This window comes from Myodes glareolus, chromosome 4 (genome assembly GCF_982192425.1).
Source record: "Myodes glareolus chromosome 4, mMyoGla1.1, whole genome shotgun sequence".
NCBI classification, from domain to species: domain Eukaryota; kingdom Metazoa; phylum Chordata; class Mammalia; order Rodentia; family Cricetidae; genus Myodes; species Myodes glareolus.
Genome location: NC_142029.1, coordinates 84,784,383 through 84,810,360, shown reverse-complemented (window position 1 = coordinate 84,810,360; position 25,978 = coordinate 84,784,383). Strand labels below are relative to the sequence as shown.

Sequence of the window (25,978 nt, the reverse complement as noted above, 5' to 3'; positions counted from 1 at the left end):
CCCCTTTCATCCTGCCACTTTTGTGCCACCATAGCAAGTAGCACATAAGAGACTTTGACTCTGACACATCACCAAGTTTGGTGCCAGCTTGAAATGCGGTCTTGGCCCACTCTGAGCCAGAGCTTCTGTTTGCTGATGTAATAGAAATGGTTCTCAGAAGATTTTGCATCTATTATGCGGGTTCCCTACTCATCTGACTTCCCAGCCCTGGCTAACCAGTAGCCATTGACCCAGCGAAGCACAGAAGGTTTCACCTCACAGATTCTTTAAACACACACACACACACACATACACACACATACACACACACATACACACATACACACATACACACACATACACACATACACACACATACACACACACATACACACATACACACACACATACACACACACATACATACACACACACATACACACACACACACACACACACACACACACACACACACCAGTCTTTTTTATGTTGCATACCAATCACAGTTGCTCCTCCCTCCCCTTCTCCTACTCTCTCCACCTTCTCCCCCACCTCCATTTGCTCCTTAGAGAGGGTAAGGCCTTTCGTGGGGAATCAACAAAGTCTATCACATCACATTAAGGCAGGACCAAGGCCCTCCCCTCTGTATCTAGGTTGAGCAAGGTATCCCTCCAAGGGGAAAGGCTCCAAAAAGCCAGTTTATGCACTAGAAATAAATCCTGGTCCCACTGCCAGTGGTCTCACAACCTGCCCAAGCAACACAATTATCACCTACATTCAGCAGGCCTAGCTCAGTCTTATGCAGGTTCCCCAGTTGTCAGTCTGGAGTCCATGAGCTCCCACTGGCTCTGGTCAGCTTTTTCTGTGGGTTTCCCCATCATGGTCTTGACCCCTTTGCTCTTATTATTGCCCCTCCCTCTCTATGACTGGACTCTAGGAGCTGGACCCAGTGGTTAGCTGTGGATCTCTGCAACACTTCACAGATTCTTAACCCAAACTTCACAAAGCAGCTCCAAAGAGTCTTGGCTGCCTCTGAAAACCACAGACCAAGACTCCCTTGTCTGCCTTTCTCTAAGCATTCTTGTTTCCCAGATTCCTACACATGAGCTTATTGAGTCTCGAACACTCAAAGGATCTCCATGTCAAAGGGAGGATAATGGGAATGTGGACATTCCCATAATCCTCCCCCAAGCAATATGGCCAGTTCTGTCATAGCAATGTCCCACTTTCTGGCACCAATTTCTGTATTTGTTGTTTTATGTTATTATAGTAAAATACCAGAAACAAAATGGAAGAAATATTTTTTTTTTGGCTTCTGTTCCAGTGATAGAGTCTATTTTGGCAGAGGCATGGAGAAGGTGGGCCAGAGAGGAAAGTCACAAGGTCATGTTTTCAACTCATTCAGAGAACAGAGAGGTTGGCCACCAAGTGGGGTGAGGCTACAAACTCCCAAAGCCCACACTCTGTGATGTATTTCCCCAAGTAAGGCTCCCAGTCCTACCTAACATAACATCCCCCAAACATTGCCACAACCCAGAGACTCAAATATTCAAATTCACAAGCCTTGGAGTCACATTTGTTGTTCAAAGCACTGTATTCTCTCCCTGGTCCCCAAAGATACATGACATTGAAGAGCAGCAGGAAAGGCACACAGCCCTGTGATGCTCTGGAAATTCTGTAATTAGTTATGAATGATACTTGTGATTATACTGCATCTCTGTGAAAAATTTAAGGTGTCTTACAGTATTTTTCTAGCATATCAGTTGAAGTTGAACCGCACAGTGTAAAAACGTATTTAAATACCTACTTTGGTTCTGATTCCATGATATAAGCCAAAAAAAAGTTGAGCTGGTTCTTGTGTGAGGCAGTGTGGCTTCACCTACTGCAGAAACCAATGTGTGAGTCACCCTCTCCACTGACTTCTTCAGGAGGAGGACTTCTCTGAGAATGGTTTGGATATGGAGAGCAGCCTTCAAAACTGTGATCATGGTAGTGGTAGATTATTAGCACTCCTGGTCAGATTCAAAGAGGAAGTCTGGGAACAACTGGGGATTTCTTTTCTTGGATGGGTGAGGAAGAGAGATAGTCAATTTGAAGGTCTTCCAAGTGGGCAGACGTGATGATGAGATTCTGTCACCAAACCATTGTGTATTAGTTGTTTTCCTCTTACCTCCACAAATACCTGACAAAAAGCTTGATAAGATCCTGACTTACAGTGCAAAAGACACAGAAGGTGTTTTAGCAGCTATAGTGGCTATTTTAAACATGTAATACTATCAGTATCTTCTACTTTTTAAATAAGTCATCATTGTATATAAAAATGAGTACTTCAGGGACTGGAGGAATTTGCTTATCAGTCCAGGGTGTGTGCTACTCTTCTGAAAGACCCAGGTTCAGTTCCTAGTGCCTACATCAGATGCCCACAACCCTTTGTTACTTCAGTTTCAGGACATCAGATGCCCTCTGCTAACCTCTGTGTTATCAGCCATGGAAGTGGTGTACATACATACACACAGGCACTCATAGGTATACATCAAAAAACAAAACCAAGAAACAAACCCATTGTGACTACCTGTGTTTGATTCCCAGATTACATGTAAACCATGAAAGAGAGAAGAAATCCCACAAAGTTGTCCTCTGAACCCACACACATGATGTCGTGTACACAAATACACACTTTACACACACAACAATATTAAGAATACATAAAATTAATTGGAAAACCGGGCAGTGGTGGTGCGTGCCTTTAATCCCAGCACTCAGGGGGCAGAGGCAGGCAGATCTCTGTGAGTTCGAGGCCAGCCTGGTCTACAAGAACTAGTTCCAGGACAGGCTCCAAAGCTACAGAGAAACCCTGTCTTGAAAAAAAAACAAACAAAAAATTTGAGAAAATCATATATGCTTACTGCATGCAGATTCTACATGCTTGCCTATGGGGTTAAAAGAGGTTTGACAATATCTAGAAAGAATTGCCAATTGTCCTGACTTCAAAAGGGTCTGAGAAAGTAAGAGAAAGCAGAAATCTATTTTTCTTTTTTATGAGACAGGGTTCTGTGTAGCCATGGATGTCCTAGATCTGACTCTGTAGGCCAGGGTGGCCTCAAACTTGAAGATCCATCTGCCTCTGCTTCTCAAGTGCTGGGATTAAAAATCTGGGCCACTACCACAACTGCTAGAAACCCATCATTTAACGTTTATTTCAGTGTCTCCCCAATGATACATTTTTAGATTGTTTTAGATTCACATTATATAAAAGGACAAAATTTACCATTCTCATTTCTCGAGGTCTTGGTTTTTTTCCCCAGCCAATGGGATGTTCCTGTGTGAGAACAACCATGTTTATTAATGAACTATGTACATTAAGACCAAATGTTTAGATTAAATTCATAGAATTCTGTCCACATCAAACCAAGAGCCCCTGTGACACAGGACGTGATCCCACGATCTCAGAGCTATTTTGTGTTCTCCTAGTGCTGTCTGACAAAGACCAGATGAAGACCACCCCAAAAGAGGAGACAAATACATCACCAAATAAGGTAAACCATCTTTTCCCTTTCTGAAGACAGAAAGGTTAGTTTTAGGATTCCTTTATATTTTATTTTATCACATCAGGATGATAAAACTGATAACCTACACTATATTCAAGTATTTTCTATGTAAAAGGAGGAAATGGAACTGGATCAAGAAATTCTTGATCAAGGAATATGTTTAAAAAATGTCAGTGCCAGATTTACTTATTTATGTATTTACTTATTTATTTATTTATTTTTAAGGAGCCTTTCTTCTCACAAAGTTGTTCTGTCTAGATTAAAAGTTGAGTGATTTCTCACTCAAGAATTGGCATAAAACCTGTGAAAAGTTTGTTTTTCTCCAAGCATCCTCTTATTTTTCTTTAGGAGACTTCCTATGGTTAAGGCAGTTGGAATGTATTTTCCCAATTACTGCTTTGGTAAAAGAGTTTTACATCTATTATGAGGACGCCAAGGTCTTGAGTTCTTTACAGCGTGAAATCTGAATAAATAATTCAGACACAGAGTCACCCCTTCGTAGGCATTCCTCTCACAGAACCAGATTGTCGTAAAATTTCTCTGTCATGTTTCAGTGTAGCTTTGAGGAAACCTTTTGTAGGGGACAAAGAGGTAAGTTTGCCTGATCTGGGCTAAATGATCAAGAATCAGAAAATTCTTTTTTTTCCCATACATTCCCCAGCCTCAGGTGTTTTGAAGCAGTATTCTACAGCAAACTAATGCAGAATCTTTCACTTGGCCACTCTTCCCCATCCTACACACTACTCCCCCAAGTCACTAGAAGAACCAAAGACAAATAGAAGTCAGTATTGTCTGACTAAGAGTGTTTTCTCTAAATTGCAGGTCCAGTCGAGGAAGTGCAGATGGAGTATGTATTTGGAAGGACTTTCTTAACTCACGCTATAGATAAGAATTGTGTATTGATTGCACCGCTGTTTTCAGTGTGTCCTGAAAGCCAGGGGATTGGCAGGCTTAGTTTAAAACAACTGACTTTCCAGGAGACACAGTGTGGCTTTGTGTCTTTAGTTTTTATTTCCCTTAGTCACCCTGGGATCTTCTATAACAGACAATATCTGTATGTGTGTTTCCTCTAAAGATATCTCAATTTTCCAAGAAATTTCCAATGTCAGTGAAGAAATTAAGAGTTCACACTTTGCCCACATTAATTTAAAACTCATCCCAGATATGTATGACAGATTCATTTCTCAGCATATACCCCACTAAAGAAGAACACACAGGACAGGGAAGCACGTGACCTACATGTCTAGCTAGGGGGTACATAAACAAAATCTGTTCCCAGATATGAGATATGCAAATGACATTCCCAACTATAAACTCTGCCTCTTAGCCTACCACGATATGGGTAGAAATTATGGAGGAATTGTAGCTATCCATTTTCAGAATAATTCCTACTGACAGACTTTTGTCTGTTTCTCTGTAGCCTCTGTGCACTGTGCTGGAGGCACAAATTTAAAAGGTCAAGCCCAGGTCACTCAGGCTGTTTGGCTTACAGAAAACTAGGCTGTCATACAGAAGGTGTTGGGTTTGACCCTCAGCACTGCATGTCCCAGGGAGTTGGTAATTCCTGTCTATTTAGCACTGAAGAGTGGGGTGTATGGTGATCAATCAAAGGCATTTCCTGGCCAGCCCAGGTAGTGACATGAAACCCTGCCTGAAAAAATTAAAACAGCTACCACCACAACAAAAACCAAAAGACAAAAGCTTATCTGCTTGTTGTCAAATTGATTTTGACAATGGGAGACTCTACATCAGAAATATGGTGTCATAATTGCGTTTTTCTTCAACATGGCTGATTCTAGTTGAATGCTTTAGCACTATAGAAGACATTATGGTAAGTCCAAATAGCCTCACATTTTTGGGCTTAAGTCTACTAAGTTATTAATATGGTCTTATTACTTTGATCATACTTCTTTTCAAGATGAGGTACATTAATGCCTGAAGGGTACTTTCCCTCACTGATGTTCAGTTTCCATGTGGGCCAATAAATGAGAGTTTAGGGAGCCAAACTCCCTAAACTCAATGGATGTATACAGTCATCATCGAACGATTGGATTTCATGTCATGATTTCTAAAATGCCTTGTGACTGATTGTACTTCTACACGTTGAAGACATACGCTGCAGATTTTTGTTAAGGGTACATAGGACTATGTATATTGCTCAGGGATGTGAATAGCAGAGTTTGTAGTTTAGAAACTGGACATGTTGAAGCATGAGCAGGGAAGGTGCACACTTGGGGCTAGAGAAGGTTCTGCTCTGCTCTTCTCTGAGCTTTTCAGGCTCCACAGATATTGTTGAGGGCATTTGTCACCTAGAAAGTGGTGTGCACAGTCACATCCATTAAATCTCCAAGCCACCAAGCTTCTTGTTTGCTGAGTTTGAAGGCTTATCCAGAGTATGACAATTGTAGGAAAGTGTCCCATCTCCCCACCACAACTGTACTCTACCATCAGTGTTAGAATGACTCAGAGTCTGAGTCACTGTGTGTAGAAGAGATGGAAGCTTTTGAACCAACTAAACTCTCAGATCACTTCTTTCAGAGAGATGGGCAATATTCACATCAGGAACTGGAGAGTAGAGCATCCTTCCATGTTTTGAGGTCTTTTTTTTCCTGTCAGAATCATTATGCCACAGTGGCATGAAGATAGCCTCTTACCTGCTTTCCTATCTCAATGTGATATACAATCTTCACAAACTGTAAAACACCGTGGTTGGATAAAGAATGAAAAGAAACTGTCACTGTCCACTGTTCTGGAACTGTCTCTGGATCCAACCACCACTGTCTTGTTTATTCTTTTCACATTCTGGAAACCCCACAGAGCACTTCTCTAGATCTAGTGCTATTCTTTAAGGCTTGATATTCATTTGCTATCTTAGATTCACCAGGCTTAATGTAAGTGCTTACGCAGTTGGAGTGTCATAGTGCCAAGAATTGGTGTAGTAAGTAGCTGCATGCATTTCACTGGGTTTACGTGGATCTTAAAGTGATTTGGATGCTGCCAATCTCACACTGAGTCACATAGCTTCTCTGTCAATATTGTATCATTCAGACCTCACTGACCATGAAATAGTTGTATAGAGAGGACACAATGTTTGTGATCTTCCTGAAGTATCATTCTGAATCAGATGTGTATGCTTGAAAAATCACTAATGAGATCAAATGTTTATACATAGAACAGTTGTTAACTTTTTGTGGGGGGGAGTTGTTTGTTGGTTTGTTAAATGCAATTGAGTTGACCTCTTTTTGTTGTGAATGCATTCCAGTCAGATCAATGATGAGAAGGCTGGGGCTTTGGTACACCAAGTCTTCCAGTATCAGACCTCAAACCCCAGCTATGCATATGATAGAAAAGGCCTGCAACACCAGTGAAGGTAGGTACTGTGGATATTTGATAATTAGTTTGAGTTATTAACAGTCATGGTGAAGGAGAGAGAATGAACTGGAATTAGGGTGAGGCTATGAGGCTTCGAACGCTACCACCAGCAGCATAGTTCATTCAGCAAGGCTGTCTCCTAAAGGTTCCACAACCTTTCCAATTGGTGCCACAAACTGGGCACCAGATGTCCAAATACCTCAACCTATACAAGACATTTTTTATTCAAACCACAGTGTATATATTTCTTATTAAATGATGAAAAATGTTTTGTATATTTTTAATATGCGACATGTTCATTTCCCTAGCTCAGCAGTAGAGTTTCAGCCATAGAACTAAAAATGCAATTCAAGGTCTATTATGGTTCAGTCTGAATGATCTGAACCAAAGAGGGGTTGAGCGGGTTCTTGTGTGAGGCAGTCTGGCTCCACCTACTATAGACGGTTAATATATAAGTCACTCTCCACAGACATGTTTCCAGACATTGATGATAACAACCCTGAAAATGATCTGTCTCCTGAGGCCAGCTTGAACTGTGAAGACCGTGGTAGGTACTGGCGTTTCTGGTCACATCCAATGAAAGTGTCTAGCAGCAGTCAGAACTTTTCTTCTGCTTGGGAGGCAAAAAAGAGAGAAAGTCAATTTAAAGACTTCCAGATGGGGAGAAACAACAGTAAGACTCTATTACTCAGTCATTCTGGTTAGTGGCTTTTTTTATTTCTGTGACCAAAGAACTGAGGGAAAACCATTTTGATGGGGGAAGGGTTTACTTTGGGTGTTAGGACAAAGGTGTCATTCTGGCAGGGAAAGTGTCTTGACAGGTGTATGGCGCTGGCTGGTCACATTGCATCTGTACATGAGTACATGAACCTGTACTCAGGAAGCAGGGACTAAACAGAAGTAAGACAGAGGTCTTTCCCAAGTGACTCACATTCTCCAGGGGGATGTTCCACTTCCTGAAGCCTTTCTTAAGCAGGACTATAGGCTGGGGACCAAGTGTTCAAACACATGAGGCTATGCAGGACATTTCATGATCAAACCAGAACACACAATATATGATTTAAGGCCTGTGTTGATGACCATTTCATGTCACATGATCTGAACTCCAGGCAAAGTACAAGAACCTGCTTTCTTATTTTTTTGCCTCTTTGTTGTCCTCTCTCAGAGGACTAGAGTATGTTCAAGTACAAAGAAATGACCATGACACCTGAACAAGAGATTAATATAGCATGTCATAATCTTGGCAATTGATTTGAAGGCTGCTTCTTTCCTGTGTTTTTATCCTGCATGTGCTTTCATTAATAAGTATTTTAGTAATTTTCTGTGCACTTTCTTTTGTTGAGACTGCACAGCTGATATAGAGAATCTGCTTGGATACTAAGGAAGTTAGACAAAATAAAAATATGTCACACAGGCATCTGTGTAGCCTTAAGACTGTTGTGCATGTCTAATGCACAGAAAGCGAATGAAAAGATCTCATTTGTTATGCAAAAGGATCCATCTTTCACTAAGTGATGAGTTCCTGGGTCTTTGCAGTCTTGTAAGCGCTAGCTCAGCTGATGCAGGGCTTGCTTTAGGCGCACAGACGTTCCCATGTCTTGTCCATAAACAGCTCAATGGAGGCATGGACACATTTCTGAGGCAGCTGTCATCAGATGGTGGATTTTCTGAGACTGAGTACTAGACATTTAAACAGACAATGTTAACCTTCTAGCCTTTGTGGTTTGTTTCATTCATTATGTGCTGACTAAAGTCAATCAATTGGAACATTTTGAAGAACAATGCTGACCTTACTTTAGAACGGGAGTCTGAATATGTAGGTAGGTCAACACAGGCCAATACAAGGATTCCTTTTAAAGTTTCAGCTGTCTCTGTGCAACAGAAGTCTGTGTGAAACTAAATACTTCTAAGAAAAGCAGGGATATATCTAGGAAAATAGCATGAGGGCTTGTTACAGGGCTTTTGTGGGTCTGGGAAGTGAGGTGCACTGCACACTGCACACGGCTATGACAGCACATTTACTGACAACTCGACTCTCTGAGCATTCTCACCACATATGTAATATTCACAGAACCACTCAGGAATAATGCAGACACATGCAGGGTTTACGTCTTTACTGTCCATACAGAGTTGGAGACATGCAATGATGCGTAGACCCAAGGTCATGATGTTCTCAGGTGAAAGTACCAAGGTGAAAATCAGATGTGTGGCCACTGATTATGAGGTTCCAAACTGTTAACACCTTTTTATATTTAGGCTATCATGACATTAACAACTGCACAAAAGATCCCATGTTCTATATGAATTTCATAATTGCTGAAGCAAGTGGAAATCCAGGGGACAGATGATCAATGTCTCTGTCTTAATATTAGTTGGCTTCTCTGAACCTGGATGTGCACCTCACTGAATGAATATAAAGGAGGGCACAGTAAAGAAAAACTAGCAAGAGTAAAAACAATGTGTGGTGCTTATATTTTTAATGTAATAATGTCAGTATCTTGCATTCATCAAGAAGTCATTATTATGTATCAAAGAGTGAATCATTTACTGTCATTACATTATGTACCTGATATTACACAAAATGTCCCTAAATAATGTGTATATTTTCAAGATCAAAATATGTATGCTAGAGCTGGCAGTATGATTCCAAAGATAATTGTGCATTTTTTCCAGTGCTTGGGACCTGAGTGGCATTTCTCAGATCCAAATGAAGGTAGAAGGAGAGAACCAACTTCACAAGCTTATCCTTTGACCCCTGGACATAAGTTACATAGCATGCCTGCATATACATACACTTGGCTTTTTTGTTCGTTTGTTGACTTGTTTTTGTTTTGTTTTGTTTTGTTTTTTACAAACGTTGTTAGAATTGTTTTATTTTTTCAGTTCTTTTTTATTGTTTTTATTGAGCTATATATTTTCTCTGCTCCCCTTCCTTCCTCCCCCCTCTCCTTCTGACCTCTCCCATTATCACAACACTCCCAGTTTTACTCAGGAGATCTTGTCTTTATCTACTTCCCATGTAGATTAGATCCATGTAGGTCTCTCTTAGGGTCCTCATTATTGTCTAGGCTCTGGGATTATGATTTGTAGGCTGATTTTCTTTGCTTTATATCTAAAAGTCACTTATGAGTGAGCACATATTATGTTTGTCTTTATGGGTCTGGATTACCTCACTCAACATGATGTTTTCTAGATCCATCCATTTGCCTGAAAATTTTAAGATGTAATTATTTTTTTTTCTTCTGTGTGGTTCTCCATTGTGTAAAATATAGCACATCTTTTTTTATCCATTCTTAGGTCAAGGGGCATTTAGGTTGTTTCCAGGTTCTGGCTATGAAAAATAATACTGTTATGAACATAGTTGAGCACTTGTCCATGTGGTATGATTGAGCATCCTTTGGGTATATACCCCAAAGTGGTATTGCCGGGTCTTGAGGTTGGTTGTTTTCTAATTTTGTGAGAAATCACTATACTAATTTCCAAAGCGGCTGTACTCCCACCAGCAATGCAGGAGAACTCCCTTTACCCCACATCCTCTATAGTATAAGTTGTCATCAGTGTTTCTGATTGTGGCCATTTTTACAGGTGTCAGACAGAATCTCAAAGTTGTTTTGTTTGCATTTCTTTGATGGTTAGTTATACATATACTTTATATATGCGTATACACAGGCAATAATGAACAAGAAATTTTAAAAATATGATCATAGTAAATGAATATGGAGTCCATGTATGTTGATTTGTCGTGATTGAAAGAGGTTAGAAGAGATCTAGACAGACTTGAAAGTAATAGAAATCTGACATTTAACATAACATTTCTTTAAGTGATAAGCTAATCAAAGGTGGATTATTTCACAGTTTCTTAGACTCCTTTTATTTATGAGAATAAAAAGTCTCTTCTTATTTCTGTAGAGCTCTTGCTTTTTTTTTTCCCTTTTGCTAACAGGGAAAACTGTCTTATAGTCCTTCAACTATGTTTGTTAATTAAATGCACCAAGACTAGGCATAAACACTAAATTCACATGTCACTGTCCCCAGCAACATAAAAACCCTTAACAAATAGCAAGTAGTACCATGAACTGAAAGTTATTTCCTGTTCCCCTAGAATCATGTGAGGAGGTCCAGATGAAGACCTTACAAGAAGCATCAGAACCAGCCTTGGTTGCGGTAAGATGGCCTTTCCTTTTTGTAACCCAGAAAGGATACCTTCAAAATACTTCATTTTTATGGGCATCAGATCTCAATAACTAAACTGCTCAAATATTATAGGTATTAGAGTGTTTACACAGGAAGAGGACACAAGCATGAGAGGACATTGGAAATCACGTCAGGTTCCATAACGCCTGTCAGGACCTTTTCTTCTCACAATTTCCTGTTTAGATGAAACCATGTATAAGAAACTGACAGGCACATTGTATAGGAAAAGTTCGTGTTTCTTCTGTGAGTGTCCCCTTGTCTTTCTTCTGGGGTGTCCTAAGGTTAACACAGATGGAATATGTTTCCCCAAATATTGATGAGGCAAAAGATTATGAAGTGCATTAAGAGACATTGAGGTGGTGAGACCTTTGAAGCATGAAGTTAGAGCAGATGATGGGGCTGCAGAGGCACTCCTTAGAAGGGGGTCATCTCACAGTACCAGCTCGTCATGCGGTTTCTTTGCCACATTTCAAATAAGCTTTGAGGAAATCCTCAGTAGAGAACAAAGAGGTGAGTTCAATGCAGGCTCACTGGGCAAAGGTGTAAAAACTATGTACTTATTTCACACAGTACCCAGCCTCGGGCGTTTTGTAAGAGTACCACATAACAGACTAATATAGCATCCTCAAATTGGCTGTTCTTCCCAGTCCTGATTACCACTCTCCTAAGTCACAGCAAAGACCAAAGACCTGTGCAAACATAACTCATGATGATCTGGGCCTAAGTGTTTTTTCTCTCAATTGCAGGTGCAGTCGAGGAAGCGCAGATACAGTATGTATCCCGGAACGGCTTTCTTAGGACACACTGTAGATAAGAGCCTCGCACAGCTGTCTTTGTCTGGCTCACCTCCCTTCCCTTCTATTTATTTGTTTATTTACAAATCCTTTCTAATTTTTAAGAAATCATCATATTCCCCTCTCCCATTTCTTTTCAAATCCTCTCCACCTCCCCACCCATTGAACTTCATGCCCTCTTTAGAAAACAATCAGTTAGGGTCAAAAAAGAACGAAAGTAAATAAAACAAAGGAAAATCACGTTAAACACACACATCTCATGTAAACACAGAATCAGAAACCTAATATACAAGCAAAAGATCAATAGACAAAAAAACCAAACCAAAACAAAAAGCAGACAAACAAACCACCCATACAAAGCAGTAAGAGACAAAAAAAAAAAATCTACAAAAATACCATTGACTTTGTTTGGCAGTGACCATCTACTGTTGTGCATGGGGCCTCCCTGGAGTGTGGCTGCTCTACCCAGGGAGACTCCCCTGGGGATAGCCCCTTTTTCCTTGTGAGAGCTCATCAGCTGCAGATAGCTTCCTGGTTAGGGATGGGATCCTATGTTTACCTCCCCCTCTCAGGTCTAGGACCCTGTCCGGCTTAAACCTACATAGTCATGCTGCCACAGGCTCTCTGAGGTCATATTAGTTTCTTCTTCCTTTCAAAGAAATCTCACGGCAATGAGACTGCAAATTTGAGTAAATAACAACAGATATCCCAAAAGACACATCATGGTTGTGTGTATGTAGTTCTCTCATTCACCCAAGTTGCCTTGGGATTTCACGTATCAGAACATATCTTGTTTTCTCTCTAAGTTATTCCAATTACCCATGACAATTTTGTCAGTGCAAAGCCTCTGAGGTCATGCTTTCCCTACATCTCTGGTTCAAAGCTCAGCACAGCCACATACGGTGTATTCATTTCTCAATATACCATGCTGCAGGAGAGCCAGCTAAGATAGGATGGAAGTGATTGAGCCGGATAAGGAGGGAGTACAAGAGCAAATGTGCTCCCAGACATTTGCTGTAATAGTGACAGTTTTAGTTATAAGCTAAATTTTGTCCCCATGGAGAGATGAGCTATTATTTTACATGAATCCCTTCAGCATTCCAGAATGTACCCAGAAATAATCCTTCCTGTAGAAAATATGAACAGTATCTTTTCTGCCTCAGTGATAAAAAACCATAGAGAGCATCTATGGATCACGTGACAGTTTTTCACAACTGTGAAATTTAGACAGACACAGCTGAAGTGTGCTGGTTTTGTGTTTCTCCTCAGTCACTGGAATACCGGGAAGTCTCTGGGTTTGATATTCAGCCATGCTTAACGTGAGATGTGGACACAACTTAGGTTTGTTAATCCAGTGCTCTAGAGGGGCCACCTGGCTGTTAGGAACTTAATCTCATCTTCTATTGCTGGCAGTGCTTAGCCAGCGTAGGCCAAGACTGTAGTATGAGGGCTGGCTTGTTGGGGTTTCTGTCCCTCCCAGTACCCCAACAGCTGGCAAGCAACAAAGAAAATCACACACAAGACTCCATAAGGTTATAAACTGATTGGCTCATTAGGTCAGGCTACTTGTTAACTCTTATAACTTATATTAACCCATTATTCTCATCTATGTTAGCCATAATGGCTCCGTACCTTTCTCTGCTGGGCAAGTTACATGCTGCCTCTTCGGTGGTCTGCGCAGGAGTCAAGGAATGGCTTCCTGCTTTCCAGGATACTCCTGTTTTCATTGCTCCACCCCTACTTCCTGTCTGGCTTTCCCGCCTATACTGCCTGCCTGGCCAATCAGCATTTTATTAAAATATGATTGACAGAATACAGACAATTCTCCCGCACCATTTCCCTCTTTTTTTTTAAACAAAGAAAAATACCCATAGTCCATTTGTTGGGAATATGGGCGTAGTATTTCAGGCTACTTCCTGCTGGTTGAGGACGCTGATGATCTTATGGGGACCTAAAGAAAATTTAGAGTTATAATCAAGTCCTGACTGGAGTATCCTGTGAGTCTTGATCATCTCAGGCAGTAGTCTTGAATTTGTTCTGGATGTAAAACAGACATCTGGGCCATCTATTCCTGTCGGAGATTTTTCAGGTGGCCTCCCTTGGTCAAAGGTGATTTTTCTTAACTCTGAATAAATCCAAAGCCTCTCGTTTTCTGTGGAAACAAAAGCAAAATCTCTTCTCCAAATTAACATACCTTTTGACTTCAATTTTGAAGCCAAGGTATTTTCAAAATACCTATCTTGGGTTAGTTCAGCAGCATTTATAAACAAAAGTCTTTCAGCAGCTGTTGCTCCTTCCTCAGCATTCAAACAATTCAAAGAGAGCATAATAACATACAGTATCAAGATTCTCTGTGTATTCTCCATCTTTATTTTAAACTCTATTTCTTTTATTTTTACTTTTACTTTTTGAGACAGGTTCTCTGTATATCTTTGTCCTGGAATAACACTGTAGACCAGGCTGTCCTTGAACTCACAGAGATCCTTCTGTCTCTGCCTCCCCAGTACTGGGCTCAAAGGTGTTTGCTACCACACCTTGAACTCACAGAGATCCACGTGTCTCTGCCTCCCAGGCATTGGGATTAAAGGTGTGTGCTACCACACCTTGAAGTCACAGAGGTCAACTACCTCTGTCCCTTAAAGTCTCAGAGGTCAATATGCCTCTGCCTCCCAGGCATTGGGATTAAAGGTGTGTACCATCACACCCAACTACTCTCTTTCTTTCCTTTTAACTTTAAGAACTTTAACTTTAAACCTGCATATATTTTTAACACACTGTAAACCATTTAGAGGTTTTCTTCAACTTTGAATCTTTCTTTTACTATATATCTCTCTTTTTCTGACCATATGAGCCTAAAACCGTGGCTTTGACGGCTGGATCTAGGCCATTTCTTAGCTTTCCAGCCTCATGGCAGAGGTACTGCTGAAGCCATTTTTATTGCCACAACTCTGTGGCATTTCAAGGTCCCTGCTAGCAAGCAAGCTGCAGCATTCTGCTCACAGACCACACTCAATCGGACTGCCTGCCTGAAACAGTCAGAGATTGCCCTGGCAGGGCAGCCCAGAAAGACAGCATTTTAAAACAGCGCAGCTTTTCTCCTGCTACGGCTGAAAACCAAAAAAGCATGCATTCAGCTTTTCATCAACACCATTTAAGTATTTCGTGGCAGGACCTCAAAGAGCTGCAGAGTTTTGCAGCTAAAGCTGAGTCAGGAAGCCTCCCTTAGATGAGAGCATTTGCTTGCCTCTAGCAAGCACAGCAGACCTAAGATATTGCTGCTACCAAGAAAGCATGATTTACTCTATTCTTTCCCAAGCTTTCTCAAGCTTTCTGTGGATTCAGTTATCCACGTCTGGGCGCCATATGTAGTATGAGGGCTGGCTTGTTGGGGTTTCTGTCCCTCCCAGTACCCCAACAGCCGGCAAGCAACAAAGAAAATCACACACAAGACTCCATAAGGTTATAAACTGATTGGCTCATTAGGTCAGGCTACTTGTTAACTCTTATAACTTATATTAACCCATTATTCTCATCTGTGTTAGCCATAATGGCTCCGTACCTTTCTCTGCTGGGCAAGTTACATGCTGCCTCTTCGGTGGTCTGCGCAGGAGTCAAGGAATGGCTTCCTGCTTTCCAGGATACTCCTGTTTTCATTGCTCCACCCCTACTTCCTGTCTGGCTTTCCCGCCTATACTGCCTGCCTGGCCAATCAGCATTTTATTAAAATATGATTGACAGAATACAGACAATTCTCCCGCACCACAAGACAATGCCGGGATGTTTCACTGAGAGGAGCTGACCATGACTCACTGACCGTGAGCAGTGTAGTGAAGGAGTGTCATACACGTAAATGACCGTGGTCCCTTACACCACTTCTTTGGTAGGGATGGTGACGTTTTGTAGTAGGGATGGAAAAGTAAAACATCTGTCAGATTGCATTATCTGTCATCTGCATGGGCACAGTGTCCTCAGTAGGTAACTAATACAGTGCCTGAGGTCAAAAGTAGGAGATGCTGGTTGCCCCCTTCTCTAGCGCCTGTCTGTGAAGGTGATACAAATATGTCCGTGAACTTTAAAAAGCTAAGCTGTGTGAATAAAAAAAGAAACAATCATATGCTCTTCCCAGAAGGCATCCTGACACCGTCTCTGGTTCTGACCATCACCACCCCGCTGGTGGTTCTGGTGTCAGCAAACACCGCAGAGCTCCTTCGTGGCACCAGTGCTTGCCATCAGGGCTCTCCCTCCATTTGCCTTTTCAGCTGTGTTAGGGATCATGTGAGTTCTTAGGAAACTGGTGTCAAATGTCAGAACACAGAACTGAGCAGTGTGTTCACATGGCTCTGAGAGTGACTGGGATGCTGGCCATCTCACACGGTCACATCTCTTGTCATGTGCTGATCCTGTCTCATCCTCATGAGTTGTAACCTCACCTACACTCACCATGTCATATCTCTATTAAGTGGACACCGATTTCCATGATTTTCCAGAAGTGTGTTCTGAGTCAGATGAGTGTGCTCACTAATAATGAGATCAAATGTTAAACAAGGAACGGTCATTAGGTTCTTGTTTGTGTGCTTTTTGTTTTATCATGAATTCAGTGGAACTAAATGTTTTTTTGGGGGGGGGGAATGTGTTACAGTTATTGCTGTTTTGAAAAAACTTTGTGTTCGATGCTGCGTTACTGAGAGAAACGCTGAAAGATCTGAACCCGCATTGGTGACTACAGCAGAAAAAGCCTGCGGCACTGCTGATGGTACTGTGGAAATTTGATAATTAATTAGTTATTATCAGTAGTTGTAGATTATATAGTATCTGCTATAAAAAGAATGAAGATGTCTTGCAGTAGTTTCAAAATGAGAATTGTTAATTTCTCTAGTTCACCAGTAGAACGACAACCACAGAGCATAAAACCACATTGAAATGCCGATTTTGGTTCTGATGGCATGATATGAACCAAGGGAAAGCAGAGCTGGTCTTTGTGAGGCCGTGTGGCTTCACACATGGCAGTCACTATGTGTCATCCACTCTCCCCTGGCCTTTCTTTTAGTCATGGTGTCGATGACAACGAGGCTGAGAATGACTTGTCTAGTTTGGCCAGCCTGAAAAACAAAGACCATGTTATCCCTGTAGGTCATGGCATCCTGGTCAGATGCAGTGTGAGTCCTTCTAAACAGACAGGAGCCATGATGAGTCTCTCACGGAATCATTCATTGTTTTCTGTAGGATCAGAGAGCCGCTTGCTTGTCACAGCTGCCCAGAAATGAAATAATCACACAGGAATTGTCTGGGTCCGGTAGCAGTCCAGGCCCTAAGTTATTTCTCTGGACTGGTGTGGAGGCACAGGAATAAAAACACAACTCACATGGCTTTATTGGGAGAGGAATTCTCCATGATCCCTCATGAAATCCTGAGTCCACATCCTGAAAATTCCTCTTGTTTATTCTTCAAACATCCTTTATACCAAAAATGTAAACTGAGGGGGAAATTCATTAGCATTCTGTTTCCTAGGTAACTAGGTGAATGGCTTTTAGTCATGTCCACATCTACCTGTCCCTGCTGTCACACCTTCCTGCTCAGTATGCTAGCTCAGTTATGTAGGCTGAATTAGCATCCCTATTCATGCATCCTCCAAATTACAAAGAAAGGAGCAAAACAACATCCTGACCCTTTGTTAGGTTAGTGACAGCCTGTCTGGAAGGGTTCGTGATCATTACAGGTATGAACTATGGCTTGAGAGCCTGGCTGCCATATCATATAGAAATATGGGCCTACAAGAAACTGTATTATTTGTGTCACTACTTGGCCTGTTAGTTTTAGCTTCTTACTGCCAAATTTTTATATTGATTTAAGCCATTTCTATTAATCTGTATATCACCGCGCAGCGGTGGCTTACCAGCAAAGATTCGACATGTCTGACTCTGGCGGCTCCATGGCATCTCTATTCGTCCTCCTTTTCCCCCACATTCAGTTTCGTCTTCCCCGCCTACCTAAGTTCTGCTCTACCAACAGACCAAGGCTGTTTTCTTTATTCATTAATGGTAATCACAGCACACAGAGGGGACTCCCACATTAGTTTCCTCCCTTGATCTGACCCAAGAAGGATCACTGAAGAAAGGCATGACTCATGGAAGGGGATCGTTCTATGATGTTTGAGAATACCTTGGCAGCTGGTGGGAAGGTGTGGGTGACCCCATTTGTAGGAGATCATTTGTCATATTGCATCCATACCAGGGATACAAGAGAACAGAAATTGAACTGGGCTCCAAACCCTGAATGTTGGCACTAATGACCCACTACCTCAGGATAGCCTCGCACCCCTAAACTCCAAAGTCTCCGCATGCAGCAACACCTGCATACCATTCATCCAGGGGTCACCTAGCTATGTAGATTGGCCATGCCATGTCACGTGATGTGGAGTCTACTTATAAATACAAGGACCCACTTTATTTTATTGCTTCTTTGTCATCCTTTTTCCACAAAGGAAGACAATAAATTCTTTTTTTGTTGTTATTGTTGTTTTTGTTTTTTTTGAGACAGGGTTTCTCTGTAGCTTTGGAGACTGTCCTGGAACTAACTCTTGCAGACCAGGCTGGCCTCAAACTCAACAGAGATCTGCCTGCCTCTATCTCCCGAGTACTGGGATTAAAGGTGTGCGCCACCACTGCTCATCAAGACAATAAATGCTAAGTACAAAGAAATAACTGACTATGGGGGCTGGAGAGATGGCTCAGTGGTTAAGAGCACTGCCTGCTCTTCCAAAGGTCCTGAGTTCAATTCCCAGCAACCACATGGTAGCTCACAACCATCTGTAATGGGGTCTGGTGCCCTCTTCTGGACTGAGGCATACACACAGACAGAATAGTGTATACAAAATAAATAAATAAATATTAAAAAAAAGAACCCTAATGTTAAAAAAAAAACACATAGAAATAACCAAATGTGGTAAGGATGGTTGAGTCTGACCATTTGTGATGTTCACATTGTGATTCCTGGATCACTGCCTATGCCTGCCCTGAAGCCTCTTAGGATTGGGGGTATCCATTACTGATATTCGAAGTCCATGTGTCACCATAGAAGTTATGAAGGTCTGTTAATTGAACACCCTGGGATAGGGACATATAATAATTGAGTATCAGTTTGGTATTAATATAATGATTCATCCTTGAGGAAAGTCTCATATGGAGCCCTCTTACCTATTCTCAATGGCCCATGACTGCCAGATCACCATTCTTCATCACCTTAGTTTGAGTCAGCTGGAGTGAACCTGGGCAGCTACTGCACAAAAAGAACACAAATAATAGCACAGCAAAGGAAAACCAGATGGAGAAACAACTGATGTATCACAGTTACTTTGAAATGCAATGTTATCAGTATGTCGCAAAACTCAATGAGATATGATTGTATATCAAAGAGTGAACACTTGAGTTCCATTACATCTCATGGATGCTACATTCTATCCCTTGAATGATGTATATGCTAAAACTAAACTCCTACCTGCCAGGGTTAATGAGACAGTTGCTGGATAAACATGTTTCCCTTCGAAGGCTTATGGCCTGAGTTTGATTCCAAGAACCCACATAAAAATTGAAGAAAAGAAGCAACACCCCAAAGCTTCCCCCTGAATCCCCCACATATGCTATTGCATATACCACCACACATGCATAATAACAACAGCAACACTTTAAAGCTAAAGTTGCATATGGTTAATGAATACAGGATATAGTAACATAGTCTGTGACGGTTAAATGACGTTTCACAGACACTTAGAAAGTAGCCTCATTTGTCTTGGTTTGAAAATGACCAGAAGAAGTGATAGAAATTTGCAGTTAGCCTGACATTTATTGTAGTACTTGCCCAATTGTCCCAGTTTGTTCTCTGTTGCTGTGATTAACTCCAATGCCAGAAGCAGGTTGGGGAGGAAAAGAGTTTGTTTAGCTTACATTTCCAGGTAACAGGTCCTCACAGATGAAACTCATGGCAAGAGCACAGACAGGAAACTGTAGGCAGAAACTGAAGCAGAGACCATGAGCACATGTCAGCATGTCCATGCTTAATGGCTTGCTCTCAACACTTCCCAATATTCGTTAGAAGCCATTGGTTCTACCTTGGGACAACCAGCTACAGGTAATTCCAAGTCCATTAGAAAGTTCACTTTTACAATTATTTTTCCTAAATCACTCATGGTACCACAGTCAAAGTTTTCTAGAAAAACAGAACCAATGGAATGAATATATATGCATATATATGTTTGTATGTATGAGTATACACACACACACACACACACACACACATATATATATATATATAACACATATGCATATAAAAAGCTGAAAACTTTCTAGAGAGCATTGGTCCTTGTTATAGATAGAAACCTGGAAACACTGGTTCTGTCTCAGGGATTGAATCAACAACGCATCAACAGGTACATCAACATGGTGGTAATGAGGAAGCTAAATAACCACACTGCCTTCCTCCTGCCATATGCCTTTGTATCCAGACTGCTATGAAAAGAGGCTGCCTGAGTCGGGGCAGGGGGTCTCCTAGCATCAATTAAAGCAATTGAGACAATTCTTTAGGTGAGGCTTCCTACTCATGTGATTCTAGTTTGTGCCAAGCAGGCATATAAGCAACCTTAATATCAATCCAAAATGTCTAATGCCAACTTGATATTACTTTAATTACCATTATTTAGAATGACGAAAATTCCTTTCCTCCTATCTCTTGTGATCTTCCCTTGATTTCCTAACCCCAGGTGTGAGGATAGTTCAGGAGAAGCGCAAACATGTTCCTTTTCAACTACATCACCAAGACTAGACATATAGACCACATCCATAGTCCTTTCTGCATATCAAGCTAATAGACTTTGACATATAACAAGTGGTACCATGATCTGAAAGTTATTTTCTGACCCCTAGACTTATGTGAGGAGGTCCAGATGAAGACTTCTCAAGGGGCGAAACCATTGTTGGTTGCGGTAAGTTGCCTTTGCCTTTTTGTAACATAGAAATGTTACTTTCACAATATTTCATTTTTATGAACATTGGGTCTCAATAATAAAACTGCTCACATACTATAGATATTAGAGTGTTTACACAGGAAGAGGACACAAGCATGAGAGGACATTGGAAATCACGTCAGGTTCCATAGCGCCTGTCAGGACCTTTTCTTCTCACAATTTCTGGTTTAGATGAAAACATGTATAAGAAACTGACAGGCATATTGTATAGGAAAAATTCGTGTTTCTTGTGTGAGTGTCCCCTTGTCTTTCTTCTGGGCTGTCATAGGTTAACACAGATGGAATGTGTTTCCCCAAATATTGATGAGGCAAAAGTTTCTGAAGTGCATTAAGGGACATTGAGGTGGTGAGACCTTTGAAGCATGAAGTTAGAGCAGATGATGGGGCTGCAGAGGCACTCCTTAGAAGGGGGTCATCTCACAGTACCAGTTCGTCATGCGATTTCTCTGCCACATTTTAAATAAGCTCCTTCCTTATTTCAAATACAGAAACTGTTAGTAGAGAACAAAGAGGAGTTTGTCTAATGCAGGCTAACTGGGCAAAGGTATCAAAACTACTTATTTCTTTTGCACAGTACCCAGCCTCGGGTGTTTTGTTACAGTATCACACAACATACTAATAGGATCTTTGACTTGCCACTCTTGTCACTCCTGTTTACCATTCCCCTGAGTTCTAGAAAAACCAAAGATCTGTGCAAACATAACTTAGTATGATCGCAGCCTAAGAGTGTCTTCTCTATATTGCAGGTCCAGTCAAGGAAGTGCACATGTGGTATGTATCCTGGAACGGCTGTCGTAGGACACACTGTAGATAAGAACTCTGCCTACAGTGATTGTCTTTGTCTAGTTACCCACCTTTCAAAGCCACCTTCTGGCAATGAATTTGTGAATTTAGTTTAAACAACTACTGATATCCCAAGAGACACACTATGGCCATGTGTGTGAAGTTCCCTCATTTGCCTTAGTTGCCTGGAGATTTGAGTATCAAGAAATGTTCATGTGTTTTCAACTATAAACTAACCCAATTACTCAACTTAATTTTCAAAGTCAATTTTGTAAATGAACAAAAATCAGAGGCTGCTCCAATGGTGGAGAACTGCAGGCGGCTTCTGTGCATCAGGCTGCAGACGTTCACAACTGAGAAAGACAGAGGAAGCTCAGATGTGCTGTGGTTCTTTCGTTTTTTGTTTGTTTGTTTGTTTGTTTGTTTGTTAACTCGATTGTTGAAATACAAGACTGTCGTTCAGAAGGCCCTGGGTCTTGTGTCTGCAGTAGTTAGGGTGTTGGCTCACAGGTTTCTAGTTAGTATTCCAGGTATTCCAGAAGGGGATCAAGGATGTTAAGAGTTTAATGTCATCAGTTTTGGGCATGTCCTGAGCAGTCTGGACTGTGCCATGAGACAGTGCCTGAAAACAGTGGTTATTGCTCTCACGACACCATCACCGCCACCACAACCACTACTGCCAGTGCCGCCGCCACCACAATATCTAGCCTTATCGTTCTGAAAATAGGAAACTTGACATTAGAAAACACAGAGATGTGTCTCATAATTGGATTTTCTTTCAACATGGCGGATTCAAAAGCTACTGTTGAGATACTTTAGCATGATAGCAACCATTACCATGACTCCAAAGCCTACACAGTGTAGGGATGCTATCTACTAAGAACTCCAGTCGACACTAAGTTACTAACTGGTCTCAGTCATTCTTTTCACTTTTCTGGATGAACTGGACTCTGTCCCCCAAAAGTACTTGCCCTCACTGACGATCAGTCCCCATGTTGACTGATGAGAGCACAGGGAGCCCATGTGCTCAGTGGATCTGGTCAGTACTGCATATCATGATTTCTAAAATGGCAGCAGCTCAGGGTGCGTTTATGTCTACAGGTGTTAGCCATGGAGGTTTTTAGTTAAGGGAGATAGGACTGTACATCTTTCTGTTTTGCTTTGTTTGAGACAGGGTTTCTCTGTGTAGCCTGGCTGTCCTGTAACTTACTTTGTAGACCAGGCTGGCCTCAAACTCAGAGGTCCTCCTGCCTCCAGAGTGCTGGGATTAAAGGTGTATTCCACCACCGCCCAGCAGGATAGATGAGTTTGTAGAGTGCAGACTGGACTTTGCAGAGGAAGCAGTGACCAGGGAAGGTGCAAACGTAGTTGGTGAAGCCCCTTCTCCTCCTTGGCATGGTCTTGTCTAGGCTTCACAGACAGTGCTGAGGGAGGTTGTCACCAATGTTGTGTGAACAGACACAGCCCATTAAATCACCAAAGCATTAGGTCTCTGCTCTGTCAGGTGAGGTGGAAGTCTTAAGCAGGCTGTGTCAACGGAGGAAAAGGACCTTTTTCCCCTCAACTCTCTCTTGAGAGCTGCTTTAGGGTGGCTTGGAGCCTGTGTCACTGTGCAGCCTCTCACCAGCCTGGTTGTCTGATCATTAGAAACAGTCACAGACTGCCAGCTGGCAGGATGAAGGTAGTGGCAGAGGAATCTACACACTTCCACTCACCGAAGACCGTGATGCTACTTCTTTGGGAAGAATTGGTCTCTTCTGGTATCAGGGACTTAAAAATGCATCTCCCTATTTGCAGGGAATGTTTGGTAATTTGGTCACATGTTTATGAGGAAAGCTAAGACAGTGCCCTTAGGTCAGAACTATTAAGTACAGATAGCCCCTTACCAGCCCCATCCCACACACTGAAGGTGATATTACCTGCTGTGTATGAGTTACAAAATGAAATGATTAGCTAAACAATGAAAAGTAACATCCACTGGCCACTGTTCTGAGCCCATGCAGCCACAGCCACTATCTCTTGTCCCAACATTGCTTTCTATCGGATTCTTCTAGCATTCACCAAAGACAATGGAGCACTGTGTAGACCTCATGTTATTCTCTAAGGGTCTACGTTCATTTTCTTTTCCAGAGTCATTAAACTTAATGGAGCGCTTAGGAGACCTCCAGTGCCATATTGTTCAGAATTCAGAATTGAGAAACTGCACTCATTTTCACTGTGTTCACATGGAGTTTCAAAGTGATTTGTGTGCTGCTCATTCTGACACACTACCCTTCTATGAACACTATGTCATGCACATGAACTGAGACCTTACCTATGCACAGACCTATGTAAGTGTTCATTGAGGACTGTGATCTTCAAAACTTTGGAATCATATAAATAGGGTAAATGTTTAAACACAACAATTAGTGGTTTTTCAATTTTTAAAATGCAGTTCAGCTGACATAATTGTTTTTGCTGCGACTGTATTGCAGTTTTTAAAACCTTGAAAAGACTGTTTTTTTTCTTTTTTTCCTCAAAGTTTATTAAAATACAAAAGTCTCCATTTCCGCCCCTCCTCCCAACACCCTCCCACTCCCCCCACTCCCTTCCCTCCTCCCTCTCCATCCCCAATAGCAGTCTGGGTCTCCTGCCCTGCGGGCAGTCCAAGCTCCTCCCCCCTCCCTCCAGGTCCAGGAAGGTGAGCATCCAAACAGACTGGATCCCAAAAATCCAGTATATGCAGAGGAAACAAGTCCCAGTGTCATTGTCGATGGCTTTTCAGAAAGACTCAGGGCCAGCCACATTCAGAGAATCCGACCTCAATCAGAGAATCTGGCTGGATTACGTGCTCGCTCAATCCCAGACAACTGGCCTTGGTGAACTCTCATTAGATCAGTCCCCTTGTATCAGTGGGTGATCGCACCCCTCGCGGTCCCGATCTCCTTCCTCATGTTCTTCCTCCTTCTGCTCCTCGTTTGGACCTTTGGGGACTCGGTCCGGTGCTCCAATGTGGGTCTCCATCTGTATCGCCATCTATCGTCGGATGGAGGTTCCCTCTGATCTTGCCTTCCTTGCTCACGTTCTCTTTCCTTCTGCTTCTCGTTTGGACCTAGGGAGTTAAGTCCAGTGTTCCAATGTGGGTCTCCGTCTCCATCTCCATCCATCACCAGCTGAAGGATCTTTATAGGTTACTTGACCTTTTTCCTTTGCAGCTCTTAATATCCTTTCTTTAATCTGGATGCTTTGTGTTTTGATTATTATATGGTGAGGGGATGTTTTTTTCTGATCCAGTCTATTCGGCGTTCTGTATGCTTCTTGAATCTTCATAGGAATACGTTTTTTAGGATGGGAAAGTTTTCTTCTATAATTTTGTTGAATATATTTTCTGGACCTTTAGTCTGCAATTCTTCTCCTTCTTCTATTCCTATTATTCTTAGATTTGGTTTTTTTTATTATGTCCCATATTTCCTGAATGTTTTGTGATGAGAATTTGTTGAATTTGCTGTTTTCTTTGGTCAGAGTGTTTATTTTCTCTATGGTGTCTTCATAATCTGAGATTCGTTCTTCTATCTCTTGTATTCTATTGGTTATGCTTGTTCCTGAAGTCTCTGTTTGTTTACCTAGATTTTCCATATCCAGCCGGCCCTCGGTTTGTGTTTTCTTCACTGCCTCCATTTCAGTTTTCAATTCTTGAATTGATTCCATTACCTGTTTGATTGTTTTTTCTTGGTTTCCCAGGGTATCATTTACGAATTTACTCATTTTTTCAAACTTTTTGTTATATTTCTCTTCCATTTCTTTACTCATTTCTTCCATTTTTTGTTATATTTCTCTTCTATTTCTTTAAGTGAGTTATTCATACCCTGTTTAAGAGACTCTATTGCTTTCATAATGACACTGTTTTCCACTTCTTCTGGAATAGGGTGTTCAAGTCCTTCTGTCGTAAGATCGCTGGAATCTGGTGTTTTCATGTTGTTTTTCATATTGTTGGAGGAATTCTTGCCTTGGCGCCTGCCCATCTCTTCCTTCAGATGCTCTCCAATGGCTCTTCCCTCCGCTGGGTCTTCTGCTACCTTAGTGCCCCTTGCTATCCAGGAATCACTTTGCCTGCAGTCCTACCTTGCTTCAGGCAGGCTATTAAAACAAAGGAACTCCCTCCCGTTTGCACTCACCGCCTGTCCTGGCCTCAGTGCCCACCTAGGCTGAGTTGGAGGAATTTAAGCCCCGAAAAAGGGAGAGAGGAAGGGTAGGGGTTCCAGGCAGAAAGCCGGGATGGCGTAGGAGGAGAGGGGGTTTAGCTGGGGGAAGCC

General features: G+C 41.7%; 1 protein-coding gene across 2 annotated transcripts in view; it reads left to right on the top strand.

The window, feature by feature from the left end:
• The window catches only part of LOC146894692 (uncharacterized), a 55,010-nt gene that overhangs the window by 17,425 nt on the left and 11,607 nt on the right, over window positions 1-25,978 (top strand). For both annotated transcript variants that reach the window (XM_087905679.1, XM_087905678.1), the window contains exons 10-18: window positions 3,451-3,515; window positions 4,350-4,374; window positions 6,790-6,897; window positions 7,369-7,446; window positions 11,002-11,063; window positions 11,840-11,864; window positions 16,527-16,640; window positions 20,803-20,861; window positions 21,650-21,674. In XM_087905679.1, the coding sequence (XP_087761805.1) occupies window positions 3,451-3,515; window positions 4,350-4,374; window positions 6,790-6,897; window positions 7,369-7,446; window positions 11,002-11,063; window positions 11,840-11,864; window positions 16,527-16,640; window positions 20,803-20,861; window positions 21,650-21,674 (561 nt within the window). The remainder of the gene's footprint in view (window positions 1-3,450; window positions 3,516-4,349; window positions 4,375-6,789; window positions 6,898-7,368; window positions 7,447-11,001; window positions 11,064-11,839; window positions 11,865-16,526; window positions 16,641-20,802; window positions 20,862-21,649; window positions 21,675-25,978) is intronic.